Source organism: Mus caroli, chromosome 10, assembly GCF_900094665.2.
Source record: "Mus caroli chromosome 10, CAROLI_EIJ_v1.1, whole genome shotgun sequence".
Classification (NCBI taxonomy): domain Eukaryota; kingdom Metazoa; phylum Chordata; class Mammalia; order Rodentia; family Muridae; genus Mus; species Mus caroli.
In genome coordinates this window covers 82,585,817-82,605,321 of record NC_034579.1, presented here as the reverse complement: position 1 = coordinate 82,605,321, position 19,505 = coordinate 82,585,817, and the positions used below count along the sequence as shown (strand labels likewise).

The 19,505-nt window shown below is 44.5% G+C and overlaps 1 protein-coding gene across 1 annotated transcript in view; it reads left to right on the top strand.

The window, feature by feature from the left end:
* The window catches only part of Utp20 (UTP20 small subunit processome component), an 81,229-nt gene that overhangs the window by 46,262 nt on the left and 15,462 nt on the right, over positions 1 to 19,505 (top strand). The window contains exons 29-47 of the mRNA XM_021175362.2: positions 231 to 310; positions 2,810 to 3,033; positions 3,668 to 3,812; positions 4,836 to 4,923; positions 5,734 to 5,877; positions 6,082 to 6,132; positions 6,233 to 6,385; positions 7,900 to 8,055; positions 8,334 to 8,474; positions 8,907 to 9,044; positions 10,461 to 10,600; positions 10,831 to 10,913; positions 12,327 to 12,616; positions 13,632 to 13,771; positions 14,004 to 14,160; positions 15,714 to 15,812; positions 16,376 to 16,543; positions 17,894 to 18,060; positions 18,959 to 19,100. Of these exons, the coding sequence (XP_021031021.1) occupies positions 231 to 310; positions 2,810 to 3,033; positions 3,668 to 3,812; positions 4,836 to 4,923; positions 5,734 to 5,877; positions 6,082 to 6,132; positions 6,233 to 6,385; positions 7,900 to 8,055; positions 8,334 to 8,474; positions 8,907 to 9,044; positions 10,461 to 10,600; positions 10,831 to 10,913; positions 12,327 to 12,616; positions 13,632 to 13,771; positions 14,004 to 14,160; positions 15,714 to 15,812; positions 16,376 to 16,543; positions 17,894 to 18,060; positions 18,959 to 19,100 (2,706 nt within the window). The remainder of the gene's footprint in view (positions 1 to 230; positions 311 to 2,809; positions 3,034 to 3,667; positions 3,813 to 4,835; positions 4,924 to 5,733; positions 5,878 to 6,081; positions 6,133 to 6,232; positions 6,386 to 7,899; positions 8,056 to 8,333; positions 8,475 to 8,906; positions 9,045 to 10,460; positions 10,601 to 10,830; positions 10,914 to 12,326; positions 12,617 to 13,631; positions 13,772 to 14,003; positions 14,161 to 15,713; positions 15,813 to 16,375; positions 16,544 to 17,893; positions 18,061 to 18,958; positions 19,101 to 19,505) is intronic.

The window sequence follows — 19,505 nt, the reverse complement described above, 5'->3', positions numbered from 1 at the left end:
CTCTGCCCTCTCTGTTTCCCCACATCTGTCCTCTCTGTGTGTTCTCTGCCCTCTCTGTTTCCCTACATCTGTCCTCTCTGTGTGTTCTCTGCCCTGTTTCCCCACAACTGTCCTCTGCGTGCTCTCTGCCCTGCTGTTTCACACCCCACTGTGCTGCTTACCCTGCTTACCAGTTGCTCTTGTTGCTTCGATAAGTCTGTGGTTCATATGGCCTTTATTTGCCATCCTAGATCTGCAGGCTTGGATCTGAGAGTCAGTATTCACCTACTCCTCTGTTGAAACTAATTAGCATCTGGAGCAGAAATGCAAGGTAAGACTTCTTCCTTCCTTTCAAAAGGAACAGTGTTTTAGCCTAGTCTAGTCAAAACTGGTCTAAGGACCATCTGTTATACCATGAGTCACTCTGAAGTACAGTCACAACAGATAAAGCAATTGAATAACATTATGGAAAGATCTTGAAATATGTAATTTTTTTAAAGATTTATTTATTTTATATATGTGAGTACACTGTAGCTGTCTTCAGACACACCAGAAAAGGGCAGCAGATCCCATTACAGATGGTTGTGAGCCACCATGTGGTTGCTGGGAATTGAGCTCAGGACCTCCAGAAGAGCAGTCAGTGCTCTTAACCACTGAGCCATCTCTCCAGCTCCCAAAATACATAATTTTAAGAAAACTCATGGAGAAGTATGTATGATGTATCCCAAGGAAAATGCCTATAAATATATTTGTCTATGAGTATGAGATAAAACAAATATCTAGGATGGGTGAGAAACTTTTAAAAATTAGTACATAAATTTTGCATATTTATGAGTTATGTTGCAGTATATGAATACATTGTGTAGTGTAAAAATCAGGATGAACACATGTACTCAAATATTTTTTCCTTCTAGTAAAAACATTCCGTATGCTTTCTTGCAGCCTTTTAGAAATCCACAATACATTAGCCTGTGTCACCTGACAGAGCAGTAGAGTCCCAGAGCTCAGTGGTGCCTGCTGCCCAGTGTCTATCTCTGCCCTCCTGCCCTGCCCTTCCTGGCCTCTAGAGTGTTCATAGAGTGAGCTCTTAAGGAAAACCTAACTGTGGCCCGGGTAGTCCAAAGCTAGGAAAGGCGGCTTCATATGTCTTCCACAATATATGAATACTTCACAATAAAAAGTGGGGACATAGGTAAAATTTACATCTTATAATGTGATATAAACGAAAATTATAGTATATAAAGTCCAAAGCTGACGCCTAGGCATGGTAGTTGATAGACACGTTCCTCCAGTGTGTGTGTGGTCATTGAGTCAGTCATTTGATCTGACCTGGAAGAAGTGGAATGTAGATCATACGAGGATGACATTATCACATACATAAACCATGTTTTGGCATGCTTTCCTGAAAAATACTCATTTGTTCATTGGTGGTTGATTGTGCCTTTTCCCCAGTTCTTACTTGAAATGGAGACTCTAGAGCCTGGGAGCATTCTAGACTCTCTAGATCACTGCCTCCTTGTAAAATCCTGTGTTAGGTAAAGTCTGAGTACTGGTGGTGCTAGCTAAAATTTTGCCATTGGTATTCACAAAATTGAGACCGTATCATATAACCAGTTTTTCAGGTTTTGTTTTGTATCATTTACCCTTATGGCGTGAATGCTTTCTTGTTATAATAGACTTTCCCTAAAACCCCTAAACACTGTTTTCATCATCTGTCCTTCTTTACTAGTAGGAGAGCCTGTTTGTTACTAGGAAAAAGCCTCGCTTTCCTTATCTCCCCATTTGATAAGGGATTTTGTATCTTACTTCTGAGCACCTAGAAGCAGTGTTTTATAGTCTTGTTTGAGAAGGGTTTATAGTGATGTATACAAACAAGCCACCAAGGCTTCAGTCCAGGAAGATAGTCCAGTGCAGCTTGGCCTTTCTTTATTTGGTACCTTATTCAAGGTGCACATCCACACTGGACATCATTTCATTGAGTCCTAAAATTTCTCCCTCCCTCCCCTCTCCCCCCCCCCCCCTGAGAAAGTAGATGGTGGGCTGGAGAGATGGCTCAGGGTCCCCAGCACTTGGTGATCATCCAGGGGACCCGAGTTTGCTTTCCAGAACCCTCTTCCTGTGCAGTCACTCCATCTGTTTCTCTTTCATGTGTGGTACCCACCTGAAAAACAAATCTCCAGGGCAGGCTGACTGACATTAGAATTCCAGCAGCCACAGATGTACATATACAACTGAATGAGAAATAATTAGTGAACATGCATGTCAAAAAACTACTTCATAAAAATGCCGCTCTTTCCAGGCTGTGGTGGCTCACACCTTTGATCCCAGCACTCAGGACTCAGGAGGCAAAGGCAGGTGGATCTCTTGAGTTTGAAGTCTGTCTGGTCTACAGAACAAGTACCAGGACAGCCAAGACTACACAGAGAAACCCTGTCTCAAAACTGCCCTCCCCACCACCACCACCATTACATTAAAAAAGAGGATATAACTCAATAAGAGACAGCACTCCTAGCATGTGTGAGACTCCATCTCAGCCCTGCTGCTTCTTACGACAGCTTGGTGGCTTTAGCAGGTCTGCCCTCCTTTATCAGAAATGGGAAATAATGGTACATCATAGAGATGTCATGAAGATTAAATAAATAGATGCAAATCTAAGTGATACAGTGTCTATAGAGTGTTTAGATTTAGCCATTGAGTTCTATCTTTTAAAGTAATTTCTTTTCATATACACATACACTTGTTAACATCAGTGTACAAACTCTTAGTGGAATGTTTTAAACATAACATACTGAGAAATAAGGTGATTATTACAATGTCTTTCTCCTGGCAGATATTTCCCTCTTCTGGCTAAACAGAAACCTGGGCATCCAGAATATGATATCCTGACCAATGTCTTTGAAGTTCTCTCAGCAAAGAACCTGTCAGAGGCCACAGCCAGCATTATAATGGATATAGTTGATGATCTCCTCAACCTTCCAGATTTCCAGCCCACAGAAGCAGTGCCAAGCTTGCCAGTAACTGGCTGTGTGTACGCCGACGTAGCGGAAGACACAGGTGTGCGCAGTCCACCAAGCATGTGATTCATAGACATTGTAGACAGCTGCTGCTCTCCGCAAAGTAGAATTTGACTCTTAACACCTTGTGCGGAAAAGTTTCTTTTGTCAGAGGCGAGTGTAATCTGAAATTCTTTGCACATGTAGGAATGTAGATAGATTACTCTCCAGCCAGGACATCTCAGCTGTCCTTCAGGACACTGGGAAATGTTCTCCACTGTTAGACCTGAATCCTTCCTGTTACAGCAGCCCGGCGGTTCCTGTACTGAAATAAGGAATGATTTCCATAGCCTCCAGGTTTACATACATTTGTAATTTAACTACTGGTGTATCTCTTTTAAAGAAGAAAAGGTTATTTAGTGGCTAGAGTTGAAATGTGTTTTTATTGTGGGGGTGAGGGGTTGTATGCTTAATGTATGAGTGCTCTGGCTGCATGTACAGCCACCATGTGGGTGCTGGGAATTGAACTCAGGACCTCTGGAAGAGCAGCCATTGCTCTTAACCACCGAGTCATCTCAGCAGCCCCTAGAGTTGAAATGTAAATGTTCGTGAATAATTGAGTGTTTTCCTTATTTGTCATCGAGAAAATCTTATCTAATGATGAGGAGGAGGTAATTGAGACCTCGCTGTTTCAGAGCCTGTGACTGTAGGAGGGAGACTGATTCTGCCACATGTGCCTGCAATTCTTCAGTACCTCAGCAAAACCACGATAAGTGCAGAAAAGGTGAAGAAGAAGAAGAAGAGGGCTCAAGTCAGTAAGGAGCTCGGCATTCTTTCTAAGTAAGTGGCAGATTTGTACTGGAAGGCGAGATCAGCATACGTGCTTTCAAGTGTTAACCCTTCTTCTAGTTTTTCAGTTCACTTTTGAACAATTTAGAAAGAATGAGTCTTTTAATAATGTGTGTAGGGTCCTGGGTCTAATCACCAGCTCTAAACATCAGACAGAAGAAAGAAAGTGGGGTGGACTGGGAGGGGTGGGAGGGAGTGTAGCTCTCTCTGAGTGGCAACGGGGGCGGGGGGGAGCAGGAGGAGAGAGGAGTGGGTGGGAGTGTAGCTCTGAGTGGAGCACACACTGCATCTTCCAGGCCCCAATCAAACGAAAACTTTGATTGTCAAAGTCTCAAGCTTTAGCCAGGCGATGGTGGCGCACGCCTTTAATCCCAGCACTTGGGAGGCAGAGGAAGGTGGATTTCTGAGTTCAAGGACAGCCAGGGCTACACAGAGAAACCCTGTCTCAAAAAAACAAACAAACAAAAAGTCTCAAGCTTTGTTAGATCACTAAAAATACTTGGAAGAACAAATTGCCTGAAGAGTCAAGCCTGGTTTTTTAAAGACTTTGGCAGTAGAATTAATAATATATAATCAGTTCCTGAAAGAGCAAAGTTAGTAATAAGAAACTGTTTTATCCTAAATTTTAATGTGAGAGTTACTAAACTTGCTGATAACCTTTTATTACTCTCAACAATGTAAAAGTGATAAATTAGGATCTTCTAGAGACTAGAATGTTTTACTCGTGTTTTGGAGGCTAAGTGCATGCTGAAGTTCACCCTGAGCCATACGGTGGTGGGAACATGATAGGCCACTGGGCTGCTTCCCAGCCACACCACAGCTGCTCCTCTGCTCTCCATTTCTCTCTAAGCAAAATGGGGCAGAGGAATTCCTCTATCGCTGTGCTGTTAAGGAAACTGCATTGAAGCCAGGGTGAGAGCACCCACTACACTCATGCCTGTTGGTTTTCTGCAGTTTAGCTTGTGAGAAATTCTTCTTCCTGCATATCCTAACGTGTCCATTTGTCCTCTTTAGGATAAGCAAGTTTATGAAAAACAGAGAACAGTGTTCTCTCCTCATTACACTGCTCCTTCCATTCCTCCTCCGGGGCAATGTTGCTCAGGTACCGTTCAGAGGATGCTGAGTTTGTGTGCTGAGCATGCTATCTTAGGCTTACTTGTGTAGGGAACTGTATTGTTTAAATCCCGTGAGTATTTGTTCCAGAAAACTTGAGGCGGTATAGAAGTAAAACATTTGCAGTAGAGGGGAACTGGGCTAGAAGCGGGACATCCTCATCTGCACCTCCGTAAGATGGTCCCCTTCAGTTAGCTTCTCATGCATTTCAGGGCTTTTCTCCCTCTCTTGAACAACAGTAGAACCTAGGAAATGCATTCTATAGATCATTGGCAAAACGGTGAAAAGTCTCTCCTTCAGTATTCAAACACAATTGACTCGAGTCAAGAGCTCACCAGGCATCAGTAGTGAGCCAAACCTCTTTGACCAGGTAGTCATGCAGACATCAGCCCACAGGTCTGTAGGCAGCCAGAAGGGCTTCTTCTCCTCAGCGTGCTCTTGCCCTTAGCACCACTGGGATTACATAACCTAAGAGACTTTGAAAAGCACATGTATTCTTTATTTGAATTAAAGGAAGAAATTATAACATAATAGATTCTGTGTTAAGTTAAAATGCTAAATTTTTAAATACCATGAAATAATTTTTTCAATGTTTAATCATAACTATTTATTTCTAGTGCTATCATAAAATATAAACTGAACTCGGTGTAGTGGTGCACACCTGTAATCCCAGCACTTAGGAGACAGAAAGTGTAGGAAAACACACCTGCCTGAGTGAGTGTGCGTGCATGTGTGTGTACATTGCGTGAGAGAGAGAAGTTTTATGAAATCCTGAAATGCAGTTTCTCTTGGTTCTCAGGATACAGAGCTTGACATCCTGGTGACAGTGCAGAACTTGTTACAGCACTGTCTGAATCCCGCACACTTCCTCAGACCTCTCGCCAAACTCTTTTCAGTTATTAAGAACAAGTTGTCAAGACAGCTGCTCTGTACCGTTTTCCAGGTATATGATATGTATTCTTTTTTTAAATCCCAAATTGCTGTTTCTTTCCACCCCATAAATATTGGGGCCAGCCACCTTTGTTGGTCTCAGGGGCTGAGGAGAGCAGGAGAGTTACAGCTTTATCCATTAATAACTGTGCTGCTCATAGCCAGAAATGCTGGCTATTAACACTCAAAAAATAAACATATTGCCCTTTACTTTCAGAGTCTGTCTGATTTTGAAAGTGGACTAAAATACATTACAGATATCGTAAAGGTAAGAAAGAAATCCTATTTCTCTTTGGCTTCAAAAGTATTGGTTTATTAATATTGATATAATCCCTCTATTTATATGGTTGTACTATCATCTCTCATAGCTTAATGCCTTTGATAAAAGACATCTCGATGACATCAACTTTGACGTTAGATTCTCAGCCTTCCAGACCATCACCTCCAACATAAAGGCAATGCAGACAGTGGATGCGGACTACCTCATCGCTGTGATGCACAACTGTTTCTATAATATGGAGGTGGGTAGAGGTCATGGCAGACCCTTGGGCTGTCTCTGTAATATGGAGGTGGGTAGGGGGTCATGGCAGACCCTTGGGCTGTCTCTGTAATATGGAGGTGGGTAGTGGGTCATGGCAGACCCTTGGGCTGTTTCTATAATATGGAGGTGGGTGGGGGCCATGGCAGACCCTTGGGCTGTTTCTATAATATGGAGGTGGGTGGGGGGCATGGCAGACCCTTGGGCTGTTTCGATAATATGGAGGGGGGTGGGGGCCATGGCAGACCCTTGGGCTGTTTCTATAATATGGAGGTGGGTGGGGGCCATGGCAGACCCTTGGGCTGTTTCTATAATACGGAGGTAGGTAGAGGTCATGGCAGACCCTTGGGCTGTTTAATAGTATACCACCAAATACAGTGACTTAATTCCTAAGTTTGGGTTTGGAAGGAAGACCAGAAGTTTTTAGGATAAAATTTCTTTTAAATTCAGACTTTTTTGTTTTGTGAACTACTAGTGTTCCATTCATGATTTGAAAGACTGAAAATGTTAAATGCATGGAAGCACTTCAAAAAAAAAAAAAAAAAAACAAGGGATGCCTGGCCTGGGTGTGGTGGCACACTGCTGTAACTTGCCAGTGGGAAGCAGGACTGAAGGATGGTGGGTTTGATGCCAGCCTGGTCTACAGCACAAGATCGTGTCATTTTTGGTGAGAGTGTTTATAGACAAGGTCTCAGTGTGGAGTCCTGTCTGGCATGAAACGCTATGTAGACCAGGCTGGCCTCAAATTCCCAGACCTTCCTGCCTCCAGCTCTTCAGCATATCCTACCATCATGTGACGTCACAGCTTCCAAGAGCTGTAGGGAGGGAAGTAGAGACCCATGATGCTTGCAGCCTTCTTATGATTCTGAAACCCACTGAGGACAGCACAATGACTCATGAGGAAAGGCCCTTGCCAGTCAAGACTGACCTGAGTTCAATCCCCAGGACACATGGGAAAGCCAGATGTGGTAGCAGCACACTTCTGTAGCCCCTCAACATGGGAGGGAGAGGCTGAAGAATCCTCAAAGCTTGAAAGCTAGCTAACTTGAAGTACCCATAGCAGCAGAAATGCTGCCTACCAACTCACTGCATTCTTAAACTGAGGACAAAGGGGCCTTTAATCCAAGTTACACCAGGCAAATGTTCTTCGTTCTGCCTTTTTTTTTTTTTTTTTTTTTTCTCACGACAACCTGATAATCCAAAACTGGCTATAGTGAAACTTTTATTCTGCTTGCTTTGGGACATAAAGCTAGTCTAAAAGTATGCTTGGCAGCGCTTCCTGAAATGAACACATCTGGTATGTGTTTTCCAGAATCCCATGCTGTGGTCATCACACCCTCCTCCATCTGCCTCTCTATAAAGCATGAGGCACTCACAGGCGTTTCTTAGTAGGGTTTGGCACAGTAGCTCTGACAAGAGTTCACTTGCTGGGAGAATAACACTGTTGTGTTATAGATAAAAGTCAGCAGTAGAAAGACCGGGTTTTCTCTTTTTCAGATAGGAGACATGTCTTTAAGTGACAATGCCAGCATATGCTTGACAAGTATCATCAAAAGGCTAGCTGCTCTGAATGTCACAGAGAAAGAGTATAAGGACATCATACACCGGACCCTCCTGGAGAAACTGAGGAAGGGGCTTAAGAGCCAGACAGAGGTATTGGAACCGTGATTTCTTGTTACTGCTGTCTATGGGTGTGCTCCCTCGTCTGCTGTTGAAAAGGGTTTAGTATAATAATTAAAGTAGTTACCAACTGTCACAAGTTTTCTGGGGGTAGGTTTTTATTTTACACAGATTTTTTTCTTTTCTTACAGTGGGAGAAATGGTTTACTTAAAATGTAAATGGCTTTTTCATGTACCTTATATTGTCTAGGAAATGGATAATTCTTTTAAACTACTTTCATTTTTGTTTTTCCTCAATGTGATATTTGCAGAGTGTTCAGCATGACTATACCCTGATCCTTTCCTGTTTGATTCAAACTTTTCCAAATCAACTGGAATTTAAGGACTTGGTGCAGCTCACTCATTGCCATGACCCGGAAATGGACTTCTTTGAGAACATGAAGCACATTCAGGTAGGTGCAGCTGCTTTCCTCTGCCTTGAGACTAGCAGCTCATACAATTGGGCCTTCTGGGAAAGATGGATCTTGGGGTTTCAGAAGGCTTCAGGGTTCTTTCCCTGGTCTACATGACCAGCAGGCAAATTTGCATATAAGGTGATCATCTCCCGGGGGTCTCGTTCTTGGTGGCATCACCAAACACAAATCCTGATAGTGTCAACTTCCTTTGTTTTTTTTTCTAAGGGAATTCAGGCCCATTGTTAAGTGCTATGGATTATATATGCGAGAGCAAGCGAAGACCTAGGTATCTGCTCTCGTAGTTCATGGCCGTGCTCTTCTAGATCCCTGCCTTTAAACTTCTCATGGAAAAAGCACTTGGGGCTGAGGCAGGGGTGGCTTTAGGAGAGCGTGTGCAGTAACCACTGCATATTTCCTCTCACTGTCTAGATCCACAGACGAGCAAGAGCCCTGAAGAAACTGGCTAAGCAGCTCCTGGAAGGCCAGGCTGTGCTGTCTTCTAAATCTCTTCAGAATTACATCATGCCTTATGCCATGGCTCCAATTCTTGATGAGAAAATGCTCAAGGTAAGCTACTAGTGTAACACGCATGAGCATTAGTGACCAGATTAAATGGTTTCTGGCTTTTTAAGAAACAGTCTCACTGTGTGGCCCAAGTTGACCTTGACTGAACTCGAAACTCGGCCATCAGCTCCCAGGTGCTGGCCTGGACGGCGGGCGTGTTTCCATTTGTTTGGTTCCTTGGTCTCTTGCTTTTTGGTTTGTTTGGAGATGCGTATCACTCTATCTTAGGCTGCCCCACTGTGTAGTGGTGCAGGCTGGTCTCACACTCCCGGTGGTCCTATTGCTTCAGACTCCAAGTGCTGGGACTGTAGGGACTGTAGGTATGAGCCACCAAGGCTAGGGAGGTTCTTCTTCCCTCCTTATTCTTGAGGAGGGTTGGGGCGTTACCCAGTCTGCCCTTGATCTTAAAGCTCTCTTCCCTCCCTAGTTGCAAGACTATGGTCCTGTACCACCAAACTTATACTAGTTTTAAATGCACAGTAAATATTCTTACTGCTTTACAAATAATTGTCTTCTTGGGGGGGGGGGGTTGAGATAAGGAGAAGGTCTTGTGCATTTGCTCACGTGCTTATGAGTGCTGTGTTCTTCATCCCACTCTGTCTGTTTGCATGTCTTATGCCCTGGTGTCTCTTCTGCTCTGAGGATGGGTGTAAGTATCCCCATCCTTGGCTGGGCTTTGGTGACAGCATTCCCTTCCTCGGGTGTGCTGGTGAGTGCTCTGATTAAACCCAAGAGCCTTTCCTCAAGCAGCTAGCTCTCTTCTCCCTGCACTCCTCCCTGTGCACTGCAGCGAGCTACCATGCCCTGCCTCTGTCTCTGTAACTCAGATACCGTTAGACACTTTGGGGTTCTTCTCCTGCACTGGAGCCCCACAGTTCTGTGTGTACAGTAAATTCAGGTCATGGCAATACACCCCATCTTCCTCTTGTGGGAACACTGTCCTATCTTGCTGTAATTGATATCCAGAGTTTGACAACTGGATTCATGTTTTTGTCCACTTTCCTAGTTAAAGGTTTGAAGGGGATGAGCAGTGTAGTGGTGTAGCAGTGTGGTTTTTTACAGTGGTCACAACCTTTTTTGTTTTGTTTTGTTTTGTTTTCTGTTCACTGGCAGTAGTCTTGATCTCATCTGGAAGATCTGGGCAGCAAAGGGTTCAGAGTACATTAATATTAATATTCTTTAAATTGATACCACCCTTTTCTGGGCTTAGGGTAGGAGTAAGGGCAGCTTATTTGACAAACTTACAGTGTCCAGGTGAGTCTGTTGTAACAGTGGCCGGTAAGCTTCTTTGTGAAGAACACGAGGTATTATAATTCCTTCTATGATTGCTGATGGCCTGTTGTCCTGTGGAGTGTACCAAAGTAACCTGTGTTTTCTTAGCACTCACTTGTCCATTGAAGCTCTTGGGTTCTTTCACAGCATGAAAACATAACTATTGCAGCCACGGAGGTTATCGGTGCCATCTGCAGACACCTGTCTTGGCCAGCATATGTCTATTACTTGAAACATTTCATCCATGTCTTGCAGTCAGGCCAAATCAACCAGAAACTGGCTGTCAGGTATAGTCGGTTTCTTTGTCTTTAAAACATAACCTGAACTCCGCTTTCTGAATGTGTCTTTCTGGGATCTCCACTTACACTCACTGTGTGAATGTGGCTATAATCGATGATGCTACTACGGTCACATGGTAAACAGTTGTACTGTTGCTGACCCTGAGTCGTTCCCCCTCCCCCTCCCCACCATGGATGATGGAGCTAATCAGATGCCATTTCTGTATCTTTCTTGACAGTTTGCTGGTAATCGTGTTGGAAGCCTTCCATTTTGACTACAAAACTCTTGAAGAACAAATGGGAAATGTTAAGAATGAAGAAAGTATGTTTTGAAACTTAACTAGATTTTCATTTTATTCCTCGATAATTTATGATAATTAAAGTTGGCAAAATATACTGTTTTTTCATTTTGTAGTAGGACCAGTTACTGAGTCAGGAAGAAACTGAAATGAATAGCTCATTTCTTTTAAAGTTTTGTTTACCTGTACAGAAGACAGAGCTAAAGTATATAATATAAACCCCAGAGCTGCTGTCTTACATCCCTAGAGGTCCTATCTCCCTGTGTGTGGCAGTCTGCCTCTGAGTACCAGCAATGAGATTCTGGGCCTGAACAGACAGAGCACTACTTCTCTGCCTCAGAATTAATCATCCGCTTACCACCGTCAGGCCTACACAGAGCAGCTCTTGTCCCATGTGCGTCCTTCTCAGCAACCTGTGCTGTGCTGTCATGTCAAATGTGACAGAGCGGCATCGCAGAATGCCCATCACATGGAGACACAGCCAAGACCCTCTCCCCACAGTAGCCTGACTCAGCGCTGGACCAGCCCAGGGTGCAGGGAGCTTCACAGCCCAGGCTGAGGGTGAAGAACATCTTTGTCCTTTATGATGCCGAGCCAAGGGTTTTGTTTTCTGATTCTTAATTCCATATGTTAAAAATGCTCAACAACGATGAAATGGGAAATGGACTCAGTGAGAGGAGTTTGAGGAGAGGGGACCTTTCAGGGACCCTGTTTGTTCCCTGGTGTTTTCTGGATAGAAGAGGCTGGGCTTCAGCGGTGTAAGATAGCAAGGGTTCACAGCTGTAAATGACAGAAAGAATGGGCTTCATAGCCACCATGTTTTTCCTTATATTTGGTGGAATGACAAACAAATTTTAGGCAGTTACAGAATTTACTTCATTTAATTCTCAAAATAGTTTTGCAAGGTGGTGCCTCTTTCCCTTTCATTGGTGAAGAACCCAAAGCCCCGTGGGGGTTAGGTAATTTACTAAGGTAGTTTATGAACAGGTTCAAGGCTGGCCTTGCCTCACAGTACTAAACTGTCTCGTTTTAATGGAGTTTAATGGCACTGGAATTTAGTGGCACTCCTGTGTTCTCAGGTGACCTTATTCTGGCCAGGCCACATACTTTTATCTCCGTCATTAGACGCAACCTGTGAGAAAGTAACCCGCAGCCCTTTTGGTTCCGGTGCTATTGTCAGATAACCGGTGGTCTACAGATAGTGTTAGAGAAGGCAGCTGCATGACTATCTTCATCGTCACCTCCTCTTCCTCTCTCATCTCCTCTTCCTCATTTTGAGACAGGATCTGGCTGTGTAGCTCAGGCTAGCCCCCAACTTTTTCATCTTTCTTTCTCAGACTCTTGAGTGTGCTGTTCAGGTTAAGATAAGGTTTCAGGTACAAACCCCACACCCAGCTGTGACATTTCTTTAATTCAAGGTGACTTTTTTCTTACAGACACGGTTGAGATGGCTGAGTTACTGGAGCCTGAAGCCATGGAAGTGGAGGACATGGATGAGGCGGGGAAGGAACAAGCCTCTGAGAGATTGTCAGACAGCAAGGAGGCTCTGGGAGCCTCCGAGGCAGCTGCTTCTGAGGGGACGGCGGCTAAGGAGCAAGAGTGCATCTCCAAGTCTGTCTCTTTTCTTCCTCGGAATAAGGAGGAGCTGGAAAGAACAATTCAGACCATCCAGGGAGCCATAACTGGCGACATCCTCCCCAGGCTGCATAAGTGCCTCGCGTCTGCGGTAAGGAGTGGGGCCGGCCGGCAGGTCTATATGAGCCCCGGTGCTGATGAGCCCATCACATTGCGTGGGCTCCTCCTCAGGCTTTCGACTAATGGGAGCTTGTGCGTTTCCCTTCATCTCAACCTTTCATAGTTCCTTCTCCCAGTAACCTGAGGCAGCCATTACATTGCTTTTTTTATCTGCAAATGAGAGGATGAGTTCTCCAAGACAAGCCAATGAAACAGAACCTGTTTTCCCTTTCTGCTTTTTGGCTACTTCTGTAGTGTTTAAATATCAACTTAGGCAGACACGGTGCTCCGACAGAGAGATGCATCTTTCTCCTGCCCGATAGGGATAACATGGAACAATATATTCTCATTACCTTTCTTTCGAGTCTGTTTTTCATAGCCTTCCCTTCTTGGTATAAAACATAGGCCTACCCATGCATTGTAACTAGGTTACTGCTTTGTGTGTGTGTGTGTGTGTGTGTGTTTTAATATGTACATTAATATCTTTTATATATATATATATATAATACCTAATGCATACTAGAACACACAGCCATTGTTTTGCATTGCAGCAGCAGAGTTAACTAGCTTTAATAGAGATAAGCCAAGTAAGAGCCCTTGCTGTGCAGGCGTGGAGGCCTGAATTTGTCCCCCAGCATCCACGTACAGACCTGGGAATGGCTGTGCCGCATGTCTGTAACACCAGAGCTATGAGGATGGTGGACCTGGGCAGATACAGGAAGATAGCTGAAGTTTGCTGGCTGTCAGCCCAGCTCCAGAGTAATGGAACAGGACACTCTGACTTCTACCTCTGGCCCCCCATTGTGTGTGTGCGCGCACACACAAGTAAACAAGCAATGGGCTTAAAATAGAAAATTTGTCTTTCAGATAAGAAGTTAGGGGGTCCAGAAAGTTGGGTGTAGCAAGCCCCAAGACCTGGACAACAATCAAAAGAGACAGTCACATGTAGGGTACAGTGTTGGCATGTCGTTGTGCTTCTTTGAACTTGCCCTCAACTTTTCTTCTAGACCAAAAGAGAAGAAGAGCACAAACTGGTCAAGTCAAAGGTCGTGAACGATGAGGAAGTAGTCCGAGTGCCCCTTGCCTTTGCCATGGTTAAGCTGATGCGGTCCCTGCCACGGGAAGTTATGGAGGCAAATCTGCCCAGGTACGTCATTATGTGACAAATGAGACAAGTTCAGAGAAACCCAAGATTTGTCCCTTTTCCTCCTGGACTGTAAGTTTATTTTGTCAAGAAGAGAATTACCGCCATGGTTGGCTATAATTCCAAATCCTGACTAGGAATTCAGGTTATGAATAATTAAGAGACAAAAAGATGGGCATATTTTTTGTTTGTTTCTGTGACATGGCTAGTTATTTTTCAACCTTGTATTTTCTAGTATTTTGCTGAAAGTGTGTGTCCTCCTCAAGAACAGAGCACAGGAAATCAGAGACATTGCACGCAGCACCCTCTCCAAAATAATCGAAGATCTGGGCGTGCACTTTCTACAGTACGTCCTGAAAGAATTACAGTCGACCCTTGTCCGTGGGTATCAGGTAAGCGCAGTGTTTGATCGCACATACATTCAGATTGAACATTACAAGTCATAGTGCTTTGGGTCTGTCTTCAGGAAAGCTGGAGCGATCAGGCAGCAGCATTCAGGCCGTTTCCAGCTCAGAGCCAAGTGTGGGGACTCCATCTCTAATCCCAGCATTGGGAGGTTGAAAAAAGAGTATCAGGAAATCAAAGGCAGTCGGGGCTACATAAGACCCATCTCAAACAGCCACAACTGAAGGTTCCTAGTCTGTATCCATCAGTTCAAAAGATCTTAGCTATGGCTTCTCCTTGGCTTGGGGTCACATGGGCTTTTTGTCACCTTGTATAACATTGTTTCATGGTCTCTGGATTTTAATGGAAATTTATTGTCATGTTTACTTGAAGGTATTGCCAGCTGAGTGAATATGAAAGATATGAATGAACATGTATTTATGTGTTGAAGACTTTAAACTTGGCATACCATGTAAAATTAGTAAAGCCACCAGGCAATGTGAAACATTGAGCAGTTACGTGGTGGTCTAACTTTGCTACAACTCCAAGTGTGAGCCTGGACAGCAGCATGCAGATGTTAGAAAGGTGCAAACTAGAGCCCGCCACAGTTGCCTATAGAGCCTGCATTTGCTAGGGGACCTTTATGACTTGTTCAAGTATTCTGCCAAAAGTTCTGTAGTTAACTCCTTGCATGCCTTATCTTGCTGATGTGTAAGGAACCTGTTCTAACTAATTCCAGTATGCTTTCTTTATGTGGCTGTTTTTGCTAGCATGCTCTAGAGATCAGCATATGTATTCTTAGGCTAACAACAGTATATGAGGATCAGGATTGTAGCACGTGAAGTGCAACGTGGAAACTTGCCACTCTGTAGGTCCCTTCCCCTCACCTGCTCTGTGGTCTTCGCTTCTGTCTTGGAGGATTGGGAACTTGCTATGGTAATGTGGTAACTACTTTGTGGTCCCGTGCATATGGAGGAAGTCAAGTAAGGAGCGTGGTCCTGCCCTGGACAGTTCCATTGCTGCTCTTGCCTCCGCTCTGAGCTGCTGGCCGTGTCTGCTACTGCTCCCTGGGATCATGGGGCTGGTGGCACAGGTCTCACTGCCCTTCTGGGAGGCCTTTATCTCACCTTCGTTCCTGAAGAGGCTATCACTGCTGAATATGGAATCCTACCTTGACAAGGATTTGTTTTAAAAACACAGTACTACCCTTTGCAGTGAGCTATTCAGTTTGATCCCCTTCCAAGTCACACAGTTTTTCCTGACTGCTTTAACGACGTGATTGGTTTCTCGGCAGTTTTTACTTGTGTGTCTGCATGTCTTTCTTTCATAAATCATTGTAGCACCTAAGCCATTGGATTTCTGAACACTCTGTATTTTGTACAAAGCTGTCCTTTGGTCAAAGGTCTTTAAATGGTGACACGTGAGGAGAACGTGTCTCAAAGCTGCTCTGAGCAGTAACTAACCCTGGACAGCGTTAAGGTCAGCACTTCTCAGGCCCATGCAGCCCCCACAGCCATGGGACTCTTAGCCCTCTGCGTCCTGACTGTGCGTGTCCTCCTAGGTCCACGTGCTCACTTTCACTGTTTACACGTTGCTGCAAGGCCTCTCCAGCAAGCTGCAAGTTGGGGATTTAGATTCTTGTCTTCACATAATGACTGAGGTAAGATTTACAGAATGCAGTTCTGCTTTCCCGAGGTGGGCGGTGTCATTTTAGAAGTTCACAAATACTAAAATAGTGCTGGTGGGGGATTAGTGTGTAGATGACCCTCCCTGGATTTAATTCCCAGCCATGTGCACGTGCACGCATACGCAGACACACTGTACGCGCGTGAATTTCCTATCTTCATGACATAAAGTCGCAGCAGTTGGAAAGGCACAGCTCCACTGCAGTGGGCATCTGCCGTTACTAGTGCTTGCCCTTTCTTTTTCCAAAGCGAGCTGGCAGTGCACGTCCAAGTTTTGAAAGGAATAGATGAAAGTTTCTGTTGGTTTCAGTAATTAAGTTGCAGATATGAGATGGTGTGTCTCTTAGCCTGAGCTCTAGGTGCTGGGTTTGCTGTTTCTGCACCGCTTTCTAAAGTGCACTGGGAATGTGTGCAATCTAACAGAAGTCGCCCTCCCCATTTCAGTCCAGGCTAGCTTACTTTAATTGTCCTCACAGACTTCGTTTCTCCGCACACCTTGCTGAGTGCTCATCTCTGCCATTTGCCCTTTCTTTCAAAGATTTTTAACCATGAATTATTTGGTGCCCTTGCTGAAGAAAAGGAAGTAAAGCAGATTCTGTCCAAAGTCATGGAGGCTCGAAGGAGCAAGAGTTACGATTCTTACGAAATCCTGGGCAAGTTTGTGGGAAAACAGCAAGTTACGAAACTTATTCTGCCATTAAAAGAGGTAAGGACCTGAGTGAGAGAGACTGGGAGCAGCCAGCATTAGAGTACTTCAGTTCCCTGCAGTACTGAGAGCCCTGCAAGGTGGGCACTGACCGTGAGCGAGACTGTAAGGCCTTCTGTGCTAAAGGAGCAAACGAGTACCGTGTACGTGCCGGGTTGCAGCCTTGCCTGCCATGCTATGACCATGGAGACAAGGTGTGAGAGGAAAGGCATCAAGAGGTGGAGTGTGAGTGAATGGCACAGCTGTGTCTTTACACAACTGCCATGGTGCCAAATGTGGGTGCTGAGTGTTCAAGAGCACTGGCCGCTTTTCCCAAGAATCTAGGTTTAAATCCCGGCATCCGAATGGTGGCTCACAGCCATCTGTAACTGCAGTTCCAAGGTACCTGACACCTTCTTCTGGCCTAAGAAAGTTGGGTATATTTTGAGGTGTAAAGGGTCTCATGCAGTGAAGTGCTAAGGATCTTGCTAAGGTTGATGACAGTCCCAAGTTCCTGTTAAGCCCCTTTGAGTTTGTCCTGAAGCCTGGCCGTTGCAGCCCTTAGTTTACGTGCCTTCTTTTAAATAGCAATTACTTGCTTTAATTGCTGTGCGCACTTGCATGTCTACCAATCACCTCCATCAGTGCGCTTGGCAGATGACACCTGCAGCACTTGCCCTGAGTCTCACCAACAGGGAAGAAAGTCACAGGAATGGAAGCATGAAAACCATTCACAGTGATTGTCTCTCAAGTTGAGGCTGCTCTTACCTCAAAAGAAAATACAAGAGTTTATCCTCTTTATTATTCTGAAGGCAAATGTGAATGAGGATAACGTGAATTCATACATGGTAACAAAGTAGTAAAGTTTTCATAGTAGCAGAAGAAACAGTCATAAATCAAGGCATTTTAAAAATATATTGTGGAAACATTGGGTAGATCAGTTCCAATAGAGTGGAGGTCTCTGTCGTTGTAGTCCCATGATGTTATCTGAAGACATTCCTAGCCTTTGGCTTGGTGAAAGCAGAAATCTGTTTGTATATTCCCACAAGGGTTTACTAGATAGCCACAGGATGTTAAGTCAAACACAGGGGTACATGGTAAATTGCCATTTATGGGGTTCAAGATGGCCTGAGATACTTTGTTTCAGGGCCTGTGCCTGTTGCAGCTCTCCATAATCCCTGGAGTTTAATCAGCCAGCCCTGTAGACTATTTCCTTTTGGAAACTTCAGTTCACAAGTTCACAGTAACTTTGACTTTATATGTCATAGCTATTTGAAGATGTAGTACTATACTTTTTTCTTTTTAATTAGAGAAAATGCAAATGAAAGCATGGCTCTTCCTTAGCATGTCGTTCTCTGTTTGCCCATTTAGATCCTACAGAATACCACGAGTTTAAAACTTGCCCGGAAAGTTCACGAAACCTTACGCCGAATTATAGCAGGGTTAATTGTGAATCCAGACATGACAGCAGATGCTCTTCTGCTGCTCAGTTACGGGCTGGTCAGTGAAAATCTGCCGCTGCTAACAGAAAAGGAAAAGTAAGTTTGGGAAAAACTTCCAGGTAAAACCCCCCGACTCATGAGCCCTTCCCTTATCATCTCTTAAGTGTACTAATTTAATAATCTGGAACAGTGCAGAACCAAAGCCAAGCTGAGCGCATCCTAGTAATCCCAGTGCTCAGGAAGCAGAGGCAGGGGGATTGTGAATTTGTGGCCAGCCTAGTTTAGATAGCAAAATTCTTCTTACCTTGGTGCTGTTTGGGCTGAGAACTTTCGGAGTTCTTCCAAGTTCCACTTTAACATAAGATTGGGGGGAGGGGGGGAGGGGTGCTTGTTCTGTGTAGTAATGCACACCTTTAGTCGCAGCACTCAGGAAGGCAGATCTGAGTTCAAATCCAACCTGGACTACATAGTGAGTTCCAGGACTGCGAAGTTACACAGTAAGACCCTTTATTAGGAAATGAAAAATTTGGATTGAATTTCTCTTAATCAGGTGTCTATGAATGATAGCAGCCAGTTATCTCCCTACCGTTCTCTGCTGACAGTTTAAATATTACTGAATGGAAGAATGGATTTGAAATAAATATATCCCTGTTGTTCTGATAAAAACAGATGTAGAACTTAAGCAATCTGAAAACACCTCCTGCCTGTTCTTGGGATTTTGCTCTGTTCTGAGAAAAGCGCCCTTGGTGTATATTTCCAGATTGCAGCCCCAAGCATTATCTATCCTCTTGCTGTCTGACCTCACTCAGACCCATCCCTTAGTCTAGGAATTGCTGTGACCCGGTCAGAGGCCCATCATCTGCAGGGAAGGAGGAGACACAGCTGGAGCAGCTGGGCCCTGTCAGCGCTGCTCTGCTCTCCAGGAGGCCACAGCAACTTCTCTGAGGCTGATGACAGTGGTCTTTCATTTTTTTCCATTGTGGTTGATTAACAGAAAGCCAGCAGCCCCTGTACTTGATGCTCAACTGCCACCCCAGAGCTGCCTTCTGCTCCCCGCAACTCCAGTTCGAGGTGGGCCAAAAGCGGTCGTGAACAAGAAAACCAACATGCACATATTCATTGAGTCTGGGCTTCGGGTAAGAATTTTCCTTACAAGCTGTCTCCTATTTAACCATCTGCAGAAACTTGGATGCCGCCCACCTCCTGTGCAAATGCTGCACCGTAAATGACCATTAGCCTCTACCAGTACTTCCAGTACAGTGCACCCCTGGCCGCCTAGATCTCTATGCAGACCAGGCTGCCCTAGAGTTGGCAGTGTTCACCTGCCTCTATGTCCTGAGCTGGGATTACAAGCGTACACCACCATTCTTGGCCTCTTCTTTGGTGATACAGTTGTCTCAGAGTTACTATTCTGATCTAATATTAGAATTTCCCTGTATTTTTTTTGTTTGTTTTTGTTTTTTGAGACAGGGTTTCTCTGTATAGCCCTGGCTGTCCTGGAACTCACTTTGTAGACCAGGCTGGCCTCGAACTCAGAAATC